Source organism: Oryzias latipes, chromosome 1 (genome assembly GCF_002234675.1).
Source record: "Oryzias latipes chromosome 1, ASM223467v1".
Classification (NCBI taxonomy): domain Eukaryota; kingdom Metazoa; phylum Chordata; class Actinopteri; order Beloniformes; family Adrianichthyidae; genus Oryzias; species Oryzias latipes.
In genome coordinates this window covers 18296172-18320145 of record NC_019859.2, presented here as the reverse complement: position 1 = coordinate 18320145, position 23974 = coordinate 18296172, and the positions used below count along the sequence as shown (strand labels likewise).

The 23974-nt window shown below is 37.8% G+C and overlaps 1 protein-coding gene across 1 annotated transcript in view; it reads right to left on the bottom strand.

Annotated features, from left to right (window-relative positions):
* Positions 1–3049: 3049 nt before the first annotated feature.
* The window catches only part of hhip (hedgehog interacting protein), a 34753-nt gene continuing 13828 nt past the window's right edge, over positions 3050–23974 (bottom strand). The window contains exons 6-13 of the mRNA XM_023957598.1: positions 22544–22717; positions 22278–22421; positions 22005–22123; positions 20454–20577; positions 19325–19470; positions 17616–17697; positions 5803–5951; positions 3050–5261 (exon numbers count right to left, since the gene is read on the bottom strand). Coding sequence (XP_023813366.1) covers positions 5065–5261; positions 5803–5951; positions 17616–17697; positions 19325–19470; positions 20454–20577; positions 22005–22123; positions 22278–22421; positions 22544–22717 — 1135 coding nt within the window. The 3' untranslated portion in view covers positions 3050–5064. The remainder of the gene's footprint in view (positions 5262–5802; positions 5952–17615; positions 17698–19324; positions 19471–20453; positions 20578–22004; positions 22124–22277; positions 22422–22543; positions 22718–23974) is intronic.

Below are 23974 nucleotides of genomic sequence, written 5' to 3'. Positions count from 1 at the left end.
AGTATTGTCGATCTGTAGAAACTATGTCCTTGAAAACAATATAGGTTTTTTGATTTTCGCTAAAAACTTCTAAATCCTAATTAAAGACCACTGGAAACTCAGAGGGGGACTTTAAATCAGTGACAACAGCTGACATTTAAAGCAATAAAGATTAGTTTGAGCTTAGCTTTCACAATTTGCACAACTACTCCAGATGCTTTACAATTTTTAGACAAAGTTTTGTGTCTCCCCATAACATGTCATATCATGCTGATAAAAATCATGTTTAAATGCCAAGCTATTGTTTTAAACAAAACGTTTGCAAATGGGAACGTTTTGGAACTGTTGGCTCAGTCTTTTTGTTCTAAATAAAATACGAAGAAAGAATGTTTCAGCAGTACTGGTACTAGAAATTGCATGTGTTAGGCTAGGTTGGCACAACTTCATAAATGTCTGACTGTGAATGTAACTTTGGCAGTTTGTCTCTTGAGTGGTTTTGAAAGAGACTTGTCACCACGTCCAAGCTGACAGCACACTGATTTGTTCACTGCATGAAAGATAACATCATAAAAACTGTTGATCATTCAGCAATTCCTTTGAGAACATGTTTTAGCAGTTCCTCCATTTATTTTTCTTAGTTGGCTCCAATGTAGAACTGGCTGTGCTTAAAAAAACCTGTGAAAAAATGGCTATTTTTATAAAGTACTGGACGTTTTTTGGCCTGTTTTTGAAGATGCCTTATTATAAAAGTGTTATTACTGAATTCCCAGCTTTCTTACCTGGGATTTCTTTTAAAACTAGTAAGAAGTATACAACACATAATCCTAACAGACTGGCTAGATCTGAAGTCAGACTTTCGCTAATTACAAAGATTAGACATTGAATTTAAATGAATAAATATTAGGGGCTTTGCAGGATGAGATGATCCATCCATCATCCATCTTCTTTTGCTCATGCGGAACAGGGTCACGGGGGCAGCAGTCTAAGCAAAGATGCCCAGACTTCCTTCTCCCAGCCTACTTCTCCAGCTCCTCTTGGGGGACCCCGGGGCGTTTCCAGGCTCGCCATGAGGTGTAGTCTTTCCAGCATGTACTGGGTCTTCCCCGAGGCCTTCGCCTAATGGGACACACCTGGAACGCCATCCAGGGTGGCATCCAGTTCAGATGCCTAAGCCACCTCAACTGGCTCCTTTCAATTAAATGATCCACTTGAAAAAAAGGGGTGACGTCTTCTTTCTGAAGTTGTCCTACTTTATGTCTGTAACTTTGTATGTTTGGCAATGATTAAGAGATCTTTAATAAATATTGATGTAATTTATTGAAATCTGTTGTGTCTTTGCTTTTGGGAAGGATTGACAAAGCGGTTTACAGACCTTGTTGAAGGGGTAATTGGGGGCATCAGACCCAGCAGGAGAATCTTTGAAGGTGGAAAAAAAGAACAATGGTTCACATTTTCATCATGAAGCTATTGTTTTTCTTCTCTGCAGGTTCTCTCCTGTTACCCTTTAAGTATTGCTTCCACTGACTCAGTGGTGTATACAACATTATAGCATAGCATTCACTTCCAACCATCTCAGTCCTACAAATATTTGGTATACAGATTTTTCATGTTTATTCAAAGTACTGAGTTACACTGGGGAAGATAGCCAGACAAGGGCCCTTTAGGAGGGAAAGAACTGTTCCAAATGAGAAGTAATGATTCATGCCACAGATAGTGTATAAACTCAAATATATGCTGGATCTTGCAGCACTACTGGCCGTTTCCATTTTATGCTTGTTAAATTGGACCTGATCGTAGCTTAGACAACTGAGTATCACGTTACTCTAAATATGGCTGTGTGTTCACATTTGTATGAGTGCATGTGTGAGTGTGATCAGAATGAGGTGGGTGGTCTCCAGTCACTTATCATTATACAATACGAAAGCCAAATTGGTATTTTGAAAAGGAAATTAATATTGCCATGATCAGTGGCTCCTGCGTGCCTCCACGAACCAGTGGGTTTGTGCTGATTGGAACGAGAGGTGAGATTCCGCTTAAAAAGAGGAACTTTTTAATTTTTTCTTTTAGAATAATACTGAACATTTCATTTGTATGTACAAATTTGACCCTGATTTTTCCCCGTTTAAGTGTATTTATTTTTTTTAAATCTATTTAGTGGGGAGGATTAAAACTAAGAAGAATTCAGCACAGATGAGCTGATGCTTGGAACTGGAAATTAATGTGGTAACTTTAGGGGCTCTCTTACTGTTGTGATTAAATCTGCCAGGCCAACCAGCCACATGTTTCTGACTGAAAAACTGTGCTTTCGTATCCATATTAAGCTCACCTTTCAGCATATCCCTTCAGGGGTCACCGCAGGTGGTTTGGCAGACAGTTTTTACGCCGGATGCCCTTCCTGACATAACTTTGTATTTTATGCGGGCTGGGGACTGGCACAGGGGGTCCCAGACTTGGGCCCCCTTGTGGCTACATAAGCAGTAGTGTGAAGGGTCTTGCTTAAGGACCCACACTGAAGGAAGCTCATTAGACCCTTGGTAAGTGAATCCCGGTTTCCTGCATGCCAGTTCTATTAATCATTCAGAATAATTGCAATATTGCTTATTCCAGCTTATTTTTTCCTTTTAGATTTGATATTTTTCTTAATCATCCTTTGACTTCTGGGTTGAAGCGTGTTCGAAAACAAAAGACACTAGAAATGCAATGCCTTGAGTAACCACTAGGGAACTCTTTAAAGCAATGCAATAAAGTAAATTTTACAGCAGCAGGAAACATAGTTACAAAAGCCTTTTTCAACTCAATGAGCTAAATTTTAAAGTTAAAGCAACTAAATCTTTTCATAAGGGTCTTTTTGACCTTTTAGTCAATATGTCCCATCTTGTTAAGACAGGGACAATTCCTTGCGTCTTAGAGGTCTAAATGTATACACTGTAATGATAAATATTTTTTCCACCACGTAAATTTTAATTTAAGCTTGTTGCTCTTGATAATTAATGTCAATATTTGTTTTACATGTACATGTTTTCTTCAGTACATTTTCCAAAAGGTAACATTCCAAAGCACCACACAAATATTTAGACATGCTATAAATTTTAATAGACATATGGGTATTTTTGAAGAAAAAACAAAGTTATCCTTAGTTTTATTTACAATAGAGGAATAAAAAAAGCCACATACAGCACAATGGTAAAAACAACAGACAACTTAAATAATTATTTTATTTGTGTAACTACTTAAATAATGAAAATGGTTATTCTATTCACACCACACCATCTCAGCAGCTACAATGGAACTTTCACATTAAGTGCTAAAACAATTCAGATTTTCATTTTACATCATGAATTCCATCTTTGATATATTAAAACAAGGTAGAGTGGATCTATTTTAGCAAACACAAGCAAAGCGGGAGATGAATACGTCATCAATTTTGTTTGGAATATGCCTCTCAAAGTAGCTTGAGACAATCGTGTTTGAAACTCAAGCCCAATTGATGGTCATCTGAAGGAAATAGAGATGAAAGAAATGGTCTTAAAAAGGTTTTTCTTGAAGGAATTTGGGTGTGCATGGATAAGGATTTGGCTAGTTTGAACCTCTGTTTGGCACTCATGCACACACACACACTAATGTTGCTCCTGACATTTCCAACTGCTATTTCAGCACAGGTCAAACACTCATTAGAATTTTATTTATTTTTTTGTTAAATTCCAGTCAGAGTGAAATCTGGCCGTCACTGATAAGATCTTCAGTCTTTGATCAAGCTCACAACAAAGACTGGTTTTGACAGTGGTCATCAAACCATATGCTGGGGAAGAGTTAGATGGACTCTACCAACCGCTCTGAATTACTCTATGCAAACAAGAAAGAAGAAAGTCTTACATGTACTTCATAAAAAGCTGCAATATGAATAGTTACAATATAAAAAAATGACATGACCTGACAAGCTTTGTGAGAAACTGCCTTCTATAAAACACCATATTCTCCCATATATTATTACGTTTAGAAAAATAAACCCTCCTCTATGATAACAATTATGCTAGCTTGTTTTTTTCCTTTTTTTGCAATGCTAAGTAGTACTTAGGTAAGCTCTACTGGAAATATACATCAGTTCCTCTTCCCTTTGTAGTTGAGTTTCAGCTTCTGTTTCAGTGTGTTTGTTTGAACGACGCTAGTGGAAAATACAGACGATATGTGTGAGAGTGACACCATTGGAATTTCGTTTGTGATACGCTTAAATTAATTTAGAATAATAAAGTGAATGAAACAAACAAGACACAAAATAAGATAAGCAATACAGTGCATGAAAGTGAAAAAAAACCTCCATTCAAGTTGTAGAAACTGATTTTTATCAATGCTGCTTAGATGACCCCACTCACAAACTCACACCATGTCAGAGTCATGTCCCTGAACTAAATACAATGGAACACATGAAGAGGCAGAATCCGTCTTTAGAATCGTACAACACAAAGCACTGTAAGCTCTACACGACCAATCACTTGTATTTCATCAGTCTGTGTTGACAGATCATTTATTTGAATGGACCATGAACCCCTCTTGAGCCATGCCACCCCTTTCAGTTTTGAATGCTTCAACAGCTCCTGAACAACCAACCGTCTCCACATATTTACCTCAAACTCCACATTTGGGGTTTTGTTACAACAGGGAACACCACGACCCTTTGGACTGATCCAGTCTTGGGTTAAAATGGTCCACTTCTGAGTAGCTCCTACTCCTACAAAAACCCAACCACTCCAGGTAAGCTAATTATTTACTTGAGCTTTCACAACTTTGTCATGCTTGTCAGTGGACTCGTTGCTGTCTGGAGGCCTCGTACATGTCAACGCGGTTTGAATGCCAGGGCTGGTGTTCAAAAGCAAATAGCTTATAGGTGAGAGGAAGAAAAGTTTGGTATAGTTATGTGGGTCCAATGCAGTCTCACAGGGATCCTGTATTTGGATGTTGGTGTGTATGCATTTCCGCGTGGGCTTGAGGGGGGATTTAAAGGCCCTGTTAATGACACCATATATATAGTCTGCTGATGGTTGTAGGTAGATTTGTGTCAAAGCGACCAGTCCCCTCCCCTGCACAGCCCTATACGATGTAGCTGCTCAGATCTAGAAGATATGAGGTCATATCGATGATGTGGTCCAGGATTCCATCTTTCTCCTGGTCGTTGGGCAAACCCCGCTCACTCTTCTCACACTGAAGGCCAGAGTAGCCACTTTTGCACAGACATTTATTGGGTTCCATACACACCCCTCCATTGCGGCAGGCCGGCTCACATTTGGCTACAGTCACACAAGAAAAAGAAGAAAAAAAACACAGGTAAATTTCAGTTTTTTGAACACATAAGAAAAACAAAGTCACAAACAGCATATTTTTGATAACTAACTTTTTGTGTCCTTTCTCACCAGAAAATTTCCAGCCTCAGTTTAAATAGCGGTGGTGGCAAAACATTTACACATTTGTTTGGTTTGGTTTGCTGGGAGAATTTGATCAGAACTGACCACAAGGGCTGGACATAGAAAAAAATAACTGATATTGACTTGTTCTCCACTAAAATAGTAATATCAACTCATAAATTAGTGATCTTTTAAGCAAACCCCACCAGGGTCCATTTGCAAGGGAACTGAGAACCTTGTTTTCGGGGAGACCAGGATTTACTTGTTGGGGTTTCTCAAAGGTTCATATAGTCTTTCACACATGCTAAACAACGTGGATTAGCAGAAAACACAAAATCAGGTCCAGAATAACCAGACCAATGAGAAACCACCTTAAGAGAAGTAACATGTGCATGTTGAGCCGAAGGCTACAACTAAAAACATTTACCAATTCTGCAAAAGGGTCCTTCCCAGCCTGGGCTACAGCAGCACTTGCCAGTTGGAGTGCAGTGTCCATTCTTGCAGTATCTGGAACAAGCTGTCATCAGGAGCTCTGGTGGCTCCACCTGGCGCTGGCACTCTTTGGGTGAAAGGGGCCTGTAGTAGGAAGAAGGACAAGAACAAGACAGTAGGAGTAAGGAGAGTCCATATGGTCCATCAGTTTAGTAATACAACAGTAGAATTAGTCACTAAATTAATGATTTTTTCTTTATACCAGCTGTAGTAAAAGTTACAGACATGACTCCTTTAATCCATAAAGCAGCAGTGTTGTATATATTTATTTTAACTTTATTTTTAACTTTTCCTGTCCAACAGCTGAGCAAACAGATGAGAGCTGAAGGCCTCTTGTCTTGGACGTATTATACTGTTACAACAAGGGTTATGGATCTTCTGACATACGAGGTGCATATTTGTATAAACCCCTTTTGTAATTTAGACTAAACTTTATTTATACAGATTTTATTTGTATCAGTTTTTTGGTGGACCAGACAGAAAAGAACACGAGGGAAGAAGAGATAGGGATGTTAGAGAGGAAGTAGGGGGGATAAGGGCACAAAAGACAGGGAGAAAAGAAGAGGTGTTAAGGAAATAGGAGGATGGTTATTGGGTGGGTGGGGGGTGGGTCAAAGCAGTCCACACACACACTCACAAGTTACAAAAATACCTGTTGGCTCCAAAACATGTCAACATGTACACAATACAACTAGAGCAGCAGTGGGCAACCTTTTTGACTTAGGGGTCACATGGGGTTCTAAAATTTGATAGAAGGAGCAGATGCTTGGAGTGAGAAAAAAATAACATGGAATCTGGATGAAAACATTTGGATTGAAAATTATATTTGAAAACAGAGTTTTTAGTTTAAAACTTTTGTTTTCATTTTAGAGCAGATAGCTCCAACAGCTTGATGTACCTCGTGTAAAACTTATAGAAATGCTGCATTCATGTGGTGTTTGAATGATGGGAAGAATGAAAAACAGCAAATCTTCCAACACCACAAGGATGTTAGTGCAAGGGTCCCCAAACTTTTTCTTTTAAGGGCCACAATAAGTCTTTTTCTTTAAAACTTTAAACTTCTTTCGCCTTTCTTTTGTTGTGAAGCCCTTTGGTACCCTTAGGGAGTGGTAAAGTGCTATTTGAATAATATTTTATTTATTCATGATCCATTTAATGAAATAATATTTATGAAATTAAAAAATGACCAAATAAGTGAAACAAGTGATATGTAATTTCGAAAGACAAAAAAGTCAGGAAAAACTATACTGATACATAAAAAAAATATATATATATATATATATATATATATATATATAAAAAAGTCTGTTTTCTCCCATCGTAGTCCTGTTGAGACTTTGAGGGCTGCAGCTCCTCACACGTCTCACAGTTTGCACTATACTTCCAGTATAAAACTGACTACTCATCCAGTAATAATGAAAAAAAGCAAATTTCTGTCTTCTGCTGCAGCTAAGCATATACCTGCGTTACCTTTTCACCAGTACAGAGTTTCCTTGTTTATTGCAGGAGTTATGTTCTAAAAACAACCAGTGATCAGTGAAATCTGCAAAGTAAAACTCCTCACTACACTACAAACCACTTTTCTCAGACATGCATTTTCACCCTTTTCTCTTGTTTCCATTCAAACTTTTCGTAGAAATTAGGTCCAGGACATTAGAATGAAAACAAAGATCTGATCGTGATCACAGATTTATGTAGATCTGAAAAGCTCTGCGTTTCTGTACAGGAGACATGGCACGGAGGAGATTGATTGACAAGATCTTCAGCCAATCAGGAAACAGAACAGGGTGCGCTGTTTGAAAAAGAAACAAAAAAGCAGCATAATCGTTCTAAAAGAATGAGCGAAAACACGAAAGATGAGATGCAACACAGAACAGTAGGAACGCCTTCTGTTCTGTTTGACAGGGATTTTAGAGGGTTTCAGATCGGGGCAGAGACTGCAGAAGGTTGGATTAAAATGTCACGTTCTATGAGGGTCTCGATCTTGTGGCCAGATTAAAATAAAATCATGCAACTCTGATATTGTTCAGTGGGCCGGACCAAACATGGAGGCGGGCCACATCCGGCCCACGGGCTGTAGTTTGCCCACTCCTGAACTAGAGTTTGCATGCACAAAAAGATGCATACAAACCAACACATGTAAAGCATTTCATTCAATCACACAAACTATTTGTGCAAAGGTTAGCTGACACATGTGCTCGCGTGAGTGTTTATGTTCTGCTGAGGTGGATGATGGAATGTAAAAAAAAAAAAAAAAAAAAAAAGAAAAAAAAAAAAGAGGGAAAGTGCCCGGTCATCCCCACACCAAGAGCCCCAACGAAGCACCAGTGGTAGCCAGGACCCCCCACAAACACCCGCACAGTATAGCAGACAGAGGAAATCCGCCCGCAGAGCAATCATGTCCACCACCCACTCTGGGGCCAGAAGGGACCGACACAGGGGCCCCGAACGCCAGAGAGGCACAGAAGCACAGCCAGAAGAATTGCCCGGGGGCCCAGAGCGGGGACCCACCAAGGGGAAAACACCCCCAGCCCCAGGAGTGTTATATTTATTTGTTTGGTTACTGAAAAGAAACTTTTGATTTATTTTATTAATGATTACCCAACCAACTGTGCAGCTGCAATACACACAGGGGCTTTCACTTTTTGAGTCTCACAGATATAAACAGGATTTGGAAAATTCCCACAGACACAAACATGAACATCTTCACACCATATGCATCAAGTCTGAACCCAAAAAGACATATTGTGATCATTCCATAGAAGCACAAACATCCAGACACGCACACCAGCAACTTAACTAAAAATGAATTATTAAATATCACGCTCTAAAAAATGTGGAAATAATACAGCGCATATATAATCAAGTTCAAATGGGAATTGTTTGCTTGTGCCAGTTTTTCAAAGACACATCCTAGATACATTCCAATGTGAACCCTATATGCATTTGTGAGACAGGACAGATATCATTTGGTTGTTCTGTGGTAGAAAAAAACCTTCGGCTCTGTTAGACAATGAGAAAATGTGCACAGATGCAGACAAACAGGCAGAGTAACTGGAATTCTGTTCCGAGCTGCTGGTAGAGCTGAGAAGCATTAGCAGTGAGGTCAGTGTGCGTGTTTGTGTATGTGTGTCATGTTTAGGCCACAACATAGCAGTCCTCATCGATCATAGCCAACAACAAAACAGTCATTTAACAGTAGGAGCCAAAACTCGATGGCTCTGAAAACAAGTGTGGCACATCATTTTTTTCTCCAAACACCCAAATTAGTTGCTTCTTTCATTGGCCAATTTTTTTTCCTGCTATCATTTACAGATCTTGTGTTTTTATTGTTTAAAACAACAAAACAAAGAGAAAACAAAAACACTGAAGCTCTTTTTCTTTGTCAATTCAATTCCAAATATTTCTTTGGATTCATAAATAATGTCGAGTTGTTGTTAAAAAAGTGTCTTTGGCTGCTACAGTGATAGATTCATTGGTCTGGCAGATTTTTCTACATTTTTCTAAATATTTCAAGTTTTGACAAATTTTTTTCAGAGGGGAGGTTTCTTCAGAGATTTTGAAAAAGACATTTTTTAATTTTTCAAATCTTCTCAGAGACAGCACTGGGTTGTTCTTTGGCTGTTTTTTTTAAATGCAATATTCACAAAAAAGGCTTAAAGTCACAATCCAAGTATATTTCTATCTATTGTAAAAGCATTCCCAGTTGTCTTTCAAGCATGATTGTGTAATTTTGAGCAAAAACCTGTCGTTTTAAGACATATTTTCTGCAGTGCAACAGGAGCTTATTCGAAATTTGCCTTGGAGTTGTGGGCGGGACTGTTGGCGCAAAGTAAGCTACTGTTATTTTGTCAACAACTTTAAAGGCAACATGCTTTATTTAGATTATGTCTAGTGGCAGCAAGCCTCCCCTACACCTACCTAGTTAAAAAACAAACAAATAATAATGCACCTGACTGGCTGTCAATTCTCCCACATCACCAAGTTAAGACAGCCACCAGTTTGAGCAATATTACCATAGAACATCCAACATTTACATTTAGATGGTAAATTCCTTGATATTACCGTGTTATTCAGAATATTATTCATACATTCAACTAAATATGCATAAAAAAAGGGAAAGGAAAAATCGTATAGAAGTCACACTTTTAGGAGAATTTATTTAACAAAATACGGAAACAAGATCGGGCACCCACTCTTGAAAGGCAAGTCATAATAATGGAAAATATAGCAATAATAGACTAAATATATGCACACTTCACTACCAGAACACATTGATATGTATTTAGCTTCCTGAAATATAGAAGGAATCTAGTATATTAGTACAACACATAAGCAATTATTCAGATAACCATAACATGCCAACAAGCCAACTAAACTATTTATATCAGTTCAAATCACTAAATCTGTTTAATTCTTTATCATCCGTGTTGCTTTAAAACAATGTAACCAAGCATGGCGTAAGACTGCGTCGCTGTCAGTAGCTGCTATACATACACCTACAGCTCCCTCTATAGGTCATTTCCGTTTATAAAAAAAACAAACACATAAGTCGCACTTGATTATAACTAACACCCCCTGCCAAACTATGCAAAAAACGTATACTTAAACTGAAAAATACGGTATGCGTTTGCTTTAGAGAAAGCATTGATTACTCTTCTCTACTCGATATTTTTATTTCCTATGTGACCAAATAGAGGTTATTCATTTGATCATATTTACTTAGGAATACAAATAATGCATTTATATAAATGGTACATTTTTTCCAACTTTCATTTTTTAAACGTGCTCCTTTAAAAAAACAAAACACTTCTACTGTTGTGGTAGATGCAGTAAAGAAAAACATCCAATTCGTGTCTCTTAAAGCGGTTACAATTTTGGAGGATAGAAGGTAGGTTGATTCCCATGATCCTTTCAGCACCCAACTCCAGACCTCAACCCTGCTGGCTTTTGTTGTTGCAGGCTGCGTGCAGTTAGAAAAAAGGGAACTAAAGAAGGAAGAAAAGAAATAGAGAAGGAAAGAGAAAGAGGGAGAGAGAGAAAGAGTCCCTGGAGAATTGGGGCGGTCTATGGCTAACACTGTTAATAGCAGGCAGGGGTCAGCAACACAACTAAACAGTCTGTACGACTGCCAGGGTGACTGTGAAAACAACACCTGCTGGTAGCACCACTTGACAAAGGCAGCTGGGTCAACAGCCACTGTGGGAATTTATCAACTTTAGAAGGGGTGGTGTGTGAGAGAAGGAGGGAAAGAGAGCCGGCAATAGTGCTCTGACATGAGTTAAGTACAATAACAGAGATAGATAATGAGAACGACAAAAGTTAAATGGTGGCATTAAAATAAAAATAGAGTCTATGGGTTTAGAAATGGCTGCATAGCTGAATAGACAAAGACTGCAGGTTAGGATGAACAATCTACACCCATTTGCTTTTCTTGTTCATTAATACATCCTAACAAAGACTTAACAGTGCTCTTCCTTTAATTTGTTTGTGATGTGTTTGGCTATTATCTCCATCCTGTACATGTCCATTAAGTATATTACCTAAAAAGTTGGCAAGACAAACACCTCAACAATTACATAATTAAACATGGCTGTGTGGTCTCTTTTACTGTTCTTTTACTGAACATATTATTTATTGTTATGGTGTGTGACATTTATTATGTATTGCGGAGGCTAGGACTTTTCATCCAAAGTAAAAAGGACATTTATATGCAGGATAAACATATACATATAGTACAGACCAAAAGTTTGGACACACCTTCTCATTCAAAGAGTTTTCTTTATTTTCATGACTATGGAAATTGTAGATTCACACTGAAGGCATCAAAACTGTGAGTTAACACATGTGGAATTATGTACATAACAAAAAAGTGTGAAAAACTGAACATATGTCATATTGTAGGTTCTTCAAAGTAGCCACCTTTTGATTTCATTACTGCTTTGCACACTCTTGGCATTCTCTTGATGAGCTTGAAGAGGTAGTCACCTGAAATGGTCTTCCAACAGTCTTGAAGGAGTTCCCAGAGATGCTTAGGACTTGTCGGCCCTTTTGCCTTCACTCTGCGGTCCAGCTCACCCCAAACCATCTCGATTGGGTTCAGGTCCAGTGACTGTGGAGGCCAGGTCATCTGGCACAGCCCCCCCCATCACTCTCATTCTTGGTTAAAATATCCCTTACACAGCCTGGAGGTGTATTTGGGGTCATTGTCTTGTTGAAAAATGAATGATGGTCCAACTAAACACAAACCGGATGGAATAGTACGCCGCTGGAAGATGCTGTGGTAGCCATGCTGGTTCAGTATGCCTTCAATTTTGAATAAATCCCCAACAGTGTCACCAGCAAAACACCTCCACACCATCACAACTCCGCCTCCATGCTTCACGGTGGGAACCAGGCATATAGAGTCCATCCGTTCACCTCTTCTGTGTCCCACAAAGACACGTTGGTTGGAACCAGAATTCTCAATTTGGACTCATCAGACCAAAGCACAGATTTCCACTGGTCTAATGTCCATTCCTTGTGTTTTTTAGCCCAAACAAGTCTGTTCTGCTTGTTGTCTTTCTTAAGCAGTGGTTTCCTAGCAGATATTCTACCATGAAAGCCTGATTCACACAGTCTCCTTTGAACAGTTGTTGTAGAGACGTGTCTGCTGCTAGAACTCTGTGTGCCATTGACCTGCTCTCTAATCTGAGCTGCTGTTAACCTGCCATTTCTGAGCCTGGTGACTCAGATGAATTTATCCTCTGCAACAGAAGTGACTCTTGGTCTTCCTTTCCTGGGGCGGTCCGCATGTGAGCCAGTTTCTTTGTAGCGCTTGATGGTTTTTGTGACTGCACTTGGGGACACTTTCAAAGTTCTCCCAATTTTTCCGACCAACTGACCTTCATTTCATAAAGTAATGATGGCCACCCGTTTTTCTATATGTAGCTGCTTTTATCTTGCCATAATACAAATTCTAACAGTCTATTCAGTAGGACTATCAGCTGACTACTACCACTACAACTATCCACCTGACTTCTACACAACACAACTGATGGTCCCAACCCCATTTATAAGGCAAGAAAATTAAACCTGACTGGGCACACCTGTGAAGTGAAAAACATTTCAGGTGACTACCTCTTGAAGGTCATCAAGAAAAAAGGTGGCTACTATGAAAAACCTAGAATATGACATATGTTTTTAGTTGTTTTACACTTTTTTGTTATGTATATAATTCCACATGTGTTAATTCATAGTTTTGATGCCTTAAGTGTGAATCTACAATTTTCATAGTCATGAAAATAAAGACAACTCTTTGAATAAGGTGTGTCCAAACTTTTGGTCTGTTATCTATCTATCTGCATACACACACACACACACACACACACAGGAAGAACAAAATAGAAGTTTTTTTTTGTTATGCAGCATTCTGGGAGCTGATAGAAAAGGTGACCTTTCAGGCTAGACGTTGTAGATATGCAAGAGAACGAACAACCCACTGTTGATAACAGTGCAAACAACACGTAAAGACACGTGTCTCTAATAATATCCACAGTAAGACCTCAGCGGCCAACGCAGTTTATAAAGGAAGTCTAAAGACTTCATTTGACATTATCTACATTTTTTTGAACTGTGCTCAGTATAGTTTAATCTGTCTTACTTAAAGATTAAATGAACCAAACTCACTCTAAATTTGTTTTGAAAAGTTGTAATTAAACCCAACCTTTTCTGATTGAATGAAACCTAACTTGATCTTTTTTAGTTAAAGGGCCTATACCATGCTATTCTTAGGCCTTTTATAGTAAACAATGCACATGTTTGTGATACTGTATTACCTTTCACTCACAAAATAATGCATTTCTTTATTAAATAATAGTTATTTTTCTGAGCGTTTTTCCAACCTGGAAATAAGACGACTCAATCTCTGAAGCACCGGCTGTCGATCACCGCTAGCCCCATGGAGAAAGTGGGTGTTCGCTTTGGAGTTTCTTTTCGTGAGGAATGAACATTATAATACACTTAAAAGCTCAAAAAATTGATTTTGTATGGTATAGGGCCTTTAAATACTTTAATATTGATGGCTTAGGAGAGGAAACTTAACTCTGTTCCTGTAACTAAGAAGGCAGAAGTTCAAAGTGAAAAGTAAACATACACCTTCAACAGAAGCACAATTCTAATGATCAAGAAGATCCTACAGAAAAAAAGGGACCAATTAATATATGAGGCAAGAAACAAAAAGCTTTTCTCTCCTATCCCAAGCCTGCCAGCCTCTTTTCATTAGAACCTTCAAAAAGCATTTTATATTAGCGCAAACATGTTCAGAAAATTTGTTTTAAGGTAGTACATCATTTTAATGTGGTATCAAATATAAAACCGATCTGTGTTTCAACATCACAAGGACAGTGCACTGTGTTCTGCGTCCTGATTGGCTGCTCATCTTTTCAATTTCTTCTGTGCCGTGAATTCTGTACAGAGAGTGCAGCTTGCCAGAGTTACATAAATCTTCATCGGGATCAGATCCTTGTTTACTGGACTTATTTTCCTAATGTTTGAACTGTGAGACTTTAAACAAAAAAAAAAAAGTGAAAATGTTCATGCTATCTGACAAACGTGTATAAAGTGTGTAGCTTTTGGGTTTTTCAGCCTTTAACAACTATAACCATACTAAGCGGATTTCACCTATCATGGATTATTTATGGAACGTATCTCGTGCGATAAACGAGGGAACACTGTATCATGTAAATGAAAGAATATACTACTAGACATTGTGTGACACAATGTATGTAGATAATGGTCATTTCCTGGTCACTATGCATCATCAACTGCTGAAACAGAAAAAAAATGTATACCAATGCACAGCTCTAAGTAGACAGAGTAGACATGTACACACTGGGAGATAATCTTTGACAGCGAAAAATGGTTTCTAAACAACAGAAAAGAAACCTAAGGTGGGACAGGCACTGGCGTTTAAATTGCCCGACTCAACAGTCCCAAAAATGGCAACTGGGTGGGTAAAAGTAAAGTTTGAAGACATGGAGGGTACATCAATGGGTATTCCATCTGCCAATCAAAAAAAGGATGCCCATTAATATGTAAAAAAAAAACAAAACCTTTTATTAAATCAAAATAAGATTTGGAACCAGACTGTAATCACAGGAGTCCCTCATTAATCACTGTAATTACATTCCCATAAAAGCAGCAACAGGGGAAATCTGTGAAGCAGTCAGCTTTTTTTTTTTTACAATTACTTCAGATAATTTAAGGTTGTAAAAACCTTCACTAAACACTTCGTACACTTTTTTTTCCGCAGACATGAACATTTTTCCTCGTTTAAACTCTCAAAGTTTAAACCTTCATAGTATTATAAAATGAAAACAAAGATCTGCTGCGATCGAAGATTTGTGTAAATTTGGTGAGAAGAAATAGGAAGGAAGAGATTGATTGACAGTGGTTTATAGCCAAACAGAATGTAGAACACACCTGTGTTATAGCGAGGAGCCACTGCACCTTTATTTTTAGAGTACCGGTACATTTGTACTTTTTTAAAGGGGGAGTTAAAAGGAAATTGCTCCCCTTTTCAGTGGTCTTCTAAGGAATTGCAACATTTGATACTTCCTGGTTTGGGACAAATTTGAGAACAGAAGATGAAGGATTGACTTTGACCTGAACTTTTTAGTTTCGTTTTAGTACATCTGCAAACGTTCACCTCATCAGTGAGGTCAAGATAAAATATTTAAGGAACCAGACTTTGGAGCTGAGACATTCAGTCCCTTCAAGAAAATATTTGCAAAGTTTGTACTATTGAGGTAAGGATGGCATTAACGAATGTGAAGGACATCAATATAACAACTGATGGGTAACCATTCTGTACAGTTCAGCATCAGGCTAAATGTCACCACATTGACAGCTCTTTTTTTCCCCTTTTTCTTCAGGTTTTCACTATTTAAAAACAGGAAATGCAGGAACTCAAATATAAGCATCACGCACACCTTCTTTTCATCGCGTCCACCTTAACTAACACTTTACACATTCCACGTGTTTCAAAGTGCCTGGTGGCCTGTGTATTATTAGTGGGGTACTCCAACTGACAAACAAATACCTAGCAATGAAGTCATCTGGCCAGGACATGTTTACACAAACACTGCTGAGCGATTTTTATGGCTGATGTTTTCTTGCGAGCCTTTAACACTCTAACAACTCCCACCCCCCTCAATTTTTCCAAACACAGTTGATCAAAACACGGCACACGATTCTATACTGGACCACAAATACCACTAAAGCAAGCCTCCGTCAGATTAACGTTTAGGATCTAGACGTTCCTGCAGTGTGAAAAAAAAAAAATAGGACGAGCCGCCGGACATGATAAGTTACTGAGTTACTACCCCCGCTTCCGCCCTTTTTCACCTATTAACAAAATCCTAATAACGAAGCCAGTGTGTTAGTAGCCAGGACTTCCACACCACAGGGTCCACACAGACTAAACACGTCCAGTTAATGGTGGAAAGAATTATTCTGTTGAAGAAATGCGTCCACCAGCTTTGCCAGAAAACATAAATACAAAGAAAGCCACTAAAACCTATTTAAAACATCTGTGGTGTAATTAATTGAGCTAATGCCTGGGTGGCACTGTAGTCACCAAGGAATAATCATCCGCAAATATGTTTCTGCTGTGATTAGTTTTATATTTTTACCGTTAAAAAACCAAACAAACAAGGAATTATGTTTTTTATGTACATTAATGTGATTGATTCATCTTGGGCCAACACCTTTAGATTTTTTTTTATTCCCATGCACAGAAACTGACAGTAAACTTTACAAAACGATCAAACAGCACAAACTTTAGATTTATTTAAAGACCCATTGAGAAAAAAAAACATGTTATTAATGTTTTTCCACATGTTTTTGTAACCTGTTTCTCATGATGGGGGACATTTTTAAAGAAACTTAAGGTTAAAATTTATTCCATCAATAAAATCCATAGTGTCTGTAGTTACTAACTGACTTCTTGGTTCTTTTGTTATCAGACATGGGTTTTGTCTGATAACAAAAGAACCAAGAAGTCAGTTGCCTCAGAACTGCACAGCTGGATAGCTCCTACATTGCTTGCCCCTTTTGTTGCACCGGTAATGTTAGGTTGGGGTTGCGACGGCTGTAAGATAGCGGATTAGAGTGTTAAAAAGGGATGACGGGAAATGAGGGAAGGCTTATCCATAACATAGAGGCAGATTTCTAATGAACTACTGCCACTCTGCAGAAACTAGAAAATGATTTTGGCTAAAGCTGGCATAATCATAATTTAAAGACAACAGGGAATGATTTTACAATTGATCAAAAGTTGATCAGAGTGGGACTTTATCAAAATATTTTACCAAAATAGATTGTTGCTTAAGTATTAGCATGAGCATAAAGACTTATTTTTCCGTTATACAAATGAGAATATATCTTTTTAGTTGGATCTTCAAAAACAGACAAACTTAGAGCAGTTAAAAAACTATTCTTTATTTTAAAATTGCAACTTCATAAATGTTGCTTGGCATTTTTTTTGGCAGAGGTGAAAGGTCACATGACACCATTTCCTTGTCTCAATGATATATGCAAGCCATAAATTAGGAAAGAATTGTAAAGAAAATAAGTGAGGAAGTATATTTGATGTTTAATGAGAAAAGTGTCAGATCATGAATGGTATGGCACAAAATTTTGATTCACCTGGCTATTTTTGCTTTTGAAGAAAAAGTAACTTAATTTGGAAGGATTTTTTGATCTTACCTTTTAGGATCTACTAGCTTGAAGAGCTTTCCACTGTGTGACTGAGCCATGTTTTTACTGCTTGCCAGTATGTAGACTTCACCTGCGAAAGAGAAATGTGAAATCTGCTTTACTATCTTACAATTTATTCATTTTCAGAAGCAAACGATAGAATAAAAGTAACATACTCCTGTGTAAGAAGAAAATAAGTGCACCTAGGGCAATGCTGTACATGCCAAGGGACTGTAAGGAAGGGTTTTAACGGGACCATTGGATACTCATGACTGGGAAAGGGGGAGATAATTTAATGAAGAACAAGCCTGCAAGAAAACTCCATAAGGGGACAAATTGTAAACATGTGTCTGTGGGGCCCCTTCTGTGGGACCTACAGTTCTTGCACTGCTTGCAAATCATGATCAAATGCAGGAATCCTGAAATACCTCATCAAGTAATACAGTGTTTTTCAACCTTTTCTGAGCCACGGCACACTTTAACCTTAAAAAAAATCCCGCGGCACACCAGCATCCAAAAATCAAAAAAAAAACAAAACGGAGAAACTCAGTATGTATTGATCTACAGCCCCTCCACAATCTCACATGCATTTTTGAGATAATTGTTGCAGAAAAAGCTGGAAACTGCAGCTGTTTTTTTTCCTAAAAGATGCAATAAAAGTTAAGTTAGAAGATTTAAAAACAGTTTGTGTGTTCGTTGGTTTCAAGACGTTTAACAACAGATCTCCTTGTGCGCTGTCACTCTCACAACCCAATGCATCATGGGAGATGTAGTGCATAAAACGGCCGGCGGAGATCGCGTCTCTGAGCTTCATTGTTTTGTTCACTTGTTCCACGGTCTGATACCGGATTCCTCGGAAAGCTACACCGATAAAGACGAGATTTAGCAGGTATTTTTGTTAGAACTGAGCGATTTTACGAGCTAAATCGGGACAAGGAAGTGAAGACTTTAACCACTTCTGATTGGTCAGACTGATGACATGTGATTAAGTTCACATGTCATCACATGTCACATCACATGTGATTAAGCGACGGGACTTTTCTAAAATACAGCCGGAGCTGCAGCTGAATCGCGGTACGTCATTCTTATCAAAATGTCTTTAATAAAATAAAATAAACGCAAAGAAAAAGTATTTTACGATCTTTTATATTCCTAACTACTCAGTGTTTTATCAGGGGCTGTTTTGATGAACAGAGAGCTGAAATCCCGGAGATGGGAAATGTTTTTATATCAGTTAATGAGGGTGATTTCCCACGGCACACTTGACCATCTCCCACGGCAAAATAGTGTGCCGCGGCACACTGGTTGAAAAACACTGAAGTAATAACTCCAAGACCTGGCAATAACTGTGATCAAACATCTCTAATGGCTGTGTGAGTGATCATCTATAATCAGAAACATCAGAGATGACAGTTATTAATTCGGCAAGTGCCTGGTGGACGTTTACCAGGTAAAATATGAGCAAGTATTAGCAAAGGAAGCCAATTAAAGTGGTTCAGTTTTCAGAAAAACATAAATGGTTTGGGGTAATGGATTTTAAATTGTAGTTCATGGGATTATTGTTTTAATCAAAACCTGCAATAACTTATGTGACGAATCTGATAGGTGATTATAAACAAATATAGGGAAGCTGTAGAACAACAAGGGCAGAAAAAAAAAGGGAGAAGTCCTAAAGTTGTGATCTGTACTTTTTTTTTTAATGTCATGGCATCACCTACCTTGCTCATCCTCTCCAAAACCCAATATGTGTCCAACAATAGTGGAGCCGCAGGAGCCTGCTGAGCCAAGACACATAGCCTTTTCCTGCCACTCTTCACCGCTTGCTGAAGTTGAAAATGAAGACTTTTGAAGAATCTGCAAGTTACTGCAAAGAAACATAAGCAGGTCAGTTACAGCCATCCTGCCCTGTGATTCAGTTTCTAGGAAAGCGACAACTAAGAGCAATAAATGTTAAATAAAAAGGTTTTGCTGTCAATATTACGCAATCACACTGTTGTGGAAGAATACGGCTTACTCCTCTTTATAATCTTCTTTGGGCAATTTCTGTTTGTAGACGTGTTTTTACAGCTGTCATGGAGTTTCAATCAGGCTTAAATGTGGAACATGGTTTAGTCCTCCTAAACTTATATTGGTTTCTCTTAACTATATATAAAAAAAGTAAACAATATTGATAAAATGCTTGTTTTATTCTACAGATGACATTCACATACTCTGCTGTTGCTCCATTTAACATCTTAAAGCAAGGTTTTTACTTCTGATAATATGGTTCAATGACCCATCTTCCTTTTCAGTTGCATAGCTGACGTGATGGTATTGGAGACCTCAGGTTTTAGTTTCAAAACAAACATCAAGCTGGAGCCTTTTCTCTGCCACAACAACATGCTCCCAAATTATATTGACACACAGAATTCTACGACCACACATTGTGTCAAAGGCAGTGCCAACTCCTCATAGTGGTCCCCCACATTATTTACTTCCTATGCTTACTCAAACGTCAGAGTTTGACATCAGCAGCGTAGGATAAATTACAAACCAAAGAAAAGTGTGAACAGGATGTCTAATCTCCATTTACACTCAGAGGGCTGTGACAGTAACACAAAACTTGTTATCCTCTGCATGGGTGGAACTCTGTATTTACGCTGGCACATATCCATGCAAGGAGGAATTCTTTTTGTCATTAGATTGTAGGGAAAAGCCTCAAGAAGTCATGGATCAGATGCTCACTTCACCAAAAGAATGAAGCCAATTTTTAACATAATGTAAACAAAGAATAATACACAATTTTACAAAGAAATGTATTTTTTTGCTATAAAAACAACTACTTGGGTTCCTTTTTTTGGCACTTACCCATTTTTATCACCGAACACATAACTTCCATAGAGTCTTCTAGACTGGCAGCCCCTGTAGATAAAGCCCCCCACAGGTGGTGCCCATCCGTTGGACTGCAGGTCATAGACAGAGGGTTCATTTTCTATAAAGGCACAGGAAGACGCAGGCTTGATTTAAGGAGATCATCTCAAACTAGGAAATGCTTGATTATTTGCAATTTATAAGAATAAACTAGATTTGGCTGAAAGTCAGGACAAAATTGCTGGTCAGCAGGTGATTTGATCACATAAGGAGGCATTAGTGACAGAAACCAAGCATCAAGACTTTACATTTTATCCACCCCCAATCTTACTCTGATAAAAAATAAGTTCAAACTTAAAGATCCACCCACGTAATATTTTGAGCTATTTTTAAAAGGTCTTCCCAGTGGTCTTTTAATTATTATTATTATGCTGTTTTTAGCCTTATTAAAGAATCTATGAAGACAGTTTCTGCAGAGCGACAATAGTTCCTTGGAAATTTGCCTCCGAGTTGAGGTTGGGACCATTGGCTGCCTCTCCTTCCTTTCTGTGTTGAGGAGCGAAGCGGAGCAAGGAACTTGTGGCCCAAGTAAGCTCATTTTCCAACAGCATATTTTCTTCTGCTCTTCATTCACAACGATTGGACCAAAGAAATACTCAGAAATGCGATTTTAGACTTATTTTCTTTACATATATCCTTCATCATCAGAAAAATGCCAGATGAACATGTTAAAATCACCAAAAAACACAATTTTCATCAAATAAACCGTCACTGTGAGGTTTGTTCCCTCCCACTTTACATCTTTAACATAAAGTTTGCTTATAGTCAGTTGTTTTTCCAAATATGAATTTGCAAATCTGTTTAACTGTAGTAAAGACTCATATGTATTCAATACAGTTTGTGCCAAACTATTAGATTTGATGATTGTCCAAACACTCTAATAAAAGTAGTTTATTGTGTGATTAAACAAATGTTTTTGCTTTTTCCAAAAGATTTTTTAAGAATTAAAAAATAATTTAACATTTCAAATAAAGTTGTTACACAGTATCTTTTTGGGATTCCCATCATTTTAGAAGATTTGAATAAATGGATAGAATTTATCTTTTTAAATGTGTGCATGTGCTGAGTTTAATTTCTAGGAAGTTGGTTACATAACTCAAAAAGTATCAGGCTAAATAATTGAAGGTGAAATAAAAAACAAAGAGAAGGAATTCTGATTAACAAAAAACTACATGTATAATTTATAATTATATAATGTCTTTTCAAAAAGTTTTTTTTTGTTGGGGGGTTGCCAAAACTTCATTTTTACAAACTTCAACACAAGAAAGATGTAATTTTCAAAATAAAAGATTGTGAAAGATTGTTTAAGAGGTTGACGGTTTTTCCATTTCATGTAATGTCGTGAAATTAAACTCAAGCAAAGGTTGCGTTCAGTTACTGTTAACATGGGATCTATCAACACTGCAAAACAATGAACTTTTTCCAAATGCAAAAAAGGTAAATATTATGACCATTTCTTTAGGAAGTCTCATGGAAATAGTGACTCACCATAATCTTTCCCCTTAGTGATTTCCAATATTCTTCCCACCGATGTGTTTTTGCCACTGGCGTCTGTGCAGAGTATAACAAGACTTCCATTGTCTGACGGAAGTCGATCCACTGCACACCTAGAACCATATTATACCAGAAATTAATCCAATATAAATAATCAATGATGTCTTTATACTTTGACAATGCAAACTGTTTATTTTCTATGAGTGCATCTACCTCTGTAAGAAAACTTTTTTTTTATACAGAAAACTTCCATCTGCTGTCCCTTACCTGCCTGGATCGTGTAATCCATGTGCAAAAATTTCAGGCGGCTGATTTGTACTGTTAAAGTAGGGATTGTTCCTGGGTATGGAGTAGGCCGACGAGCAGGAATCTGTGTCCACGTCCACCCTCAACACAGAGCCTGTGAAGTCACTGCAGCCCATCACACAAACGCAAGAGAAGAATTGTAAAGGTAAAAGATAAGATGAAGTTCGAACTTGAGTATGGTTAAGGTATATACATAAAAAAACAATTCCATTCACTTTCAGGCTCACCTGAGTCCGTCCATTTCCTCCATATCATCCAGTGTAATCATGCCGTCTCCCAGAATGATGTGCAACAGCCCGTTGGGGCTGAACAAAAGTTGGCCGCCGAGGTGTTTTCTGTGCAACTCGGCAACTTCCATTAACACACGGACTGTCCTTGTGTCCACCTGGTTAGGGTTTTTCCTGTTAGAAGCGTTTAAAAGCCATATCACTGTCATGCACATTTACTGCACACCCATATGGCTGCCACACAAACAAACAAAAATAATATCAAGACATTTACAAAAATGCAAGAAGGACTTCAATTCATCCAATCTTGTAAAAAACTAGTTTTCCAAACCATTTTGGATTAAATCCCATCTATTACACAACTACACCTTTCATTACCCTGTGATTATCAGAGTTTTCTGAGAAACAATTAAAAGATGCCTTGAGGAACAAAATGCTGACATTGCACAGCAAAGAAAATCCAAAACTGGATGAGTTTACATTCTGTCTGCAGATTTAGTCTAATTTAATCTAATGTATGTTGTTGTAAAAACAAGACAGTGGGTGGAGATGTCAAACTATTGCACAATTGCGTACACAAAATATGAAATTTCGAGTTTTGGTAAGAGACAGGTGCCTAAAGACATAACTAAAAATTTTAAGAAATACAGGTCTTGATCAATCACAAAGTTTTTTTTTTTAACTGTCCTCTTTTAAATGGCACCATGACTACTAAGGAAAACTGTAATTAAGATATGCTCATTAAGCAAATTCAAATGCAACATTTGGCACATTCGTGAGAATATGCAGTTTCTATAAACCTCAAACATTGTGAAAGAAACTTGAAGTACCAACCAATGTGACCAAAAAAAAATACTGCCATCATCACGTAAGTGCAAAATCTTAACACCAGGCTTGACTTACATCCCAAATCTCCCTAAAACCATATTATTTTTCATCTTTTTGTCTTATTGCATATCAACAAAATTACTTGACATGCTCTTGTTTTTGTTGCCATGGTTTCTGGTACTAATAGTCTACAACTCATTAGAATTTTATGAGACATAGGTTGTGTTCAAATCCCTTTCTTTATTCACTACTCAGTGCACTTAGTGCATTGATGCTCACTACATTGGCAAATATAGACAACAGTGCATTCCGATTTAATGATTCTTATGTTACAAAAAAGTGATATTGAAATGTATCTTTATAAACCATGCAAGTTTTCATTATTAGAACACAAAGGATTCTTAAATAGTCTTTAAAAAATGTTCATAGTTTAATAAAAATGTGTTTCTATGAAATCAGTGACATCATATTTGGCGGGGGGAAAAAGGTGAGAATGCTGTCCGAATTACTTATAAAAATCCAAAGGCACTAAATAGTCCAGCACAATATAGTTTTTTAGTAGTTGGATAGTAGGGAGGGAACTTGGATACAATTGATCGATAC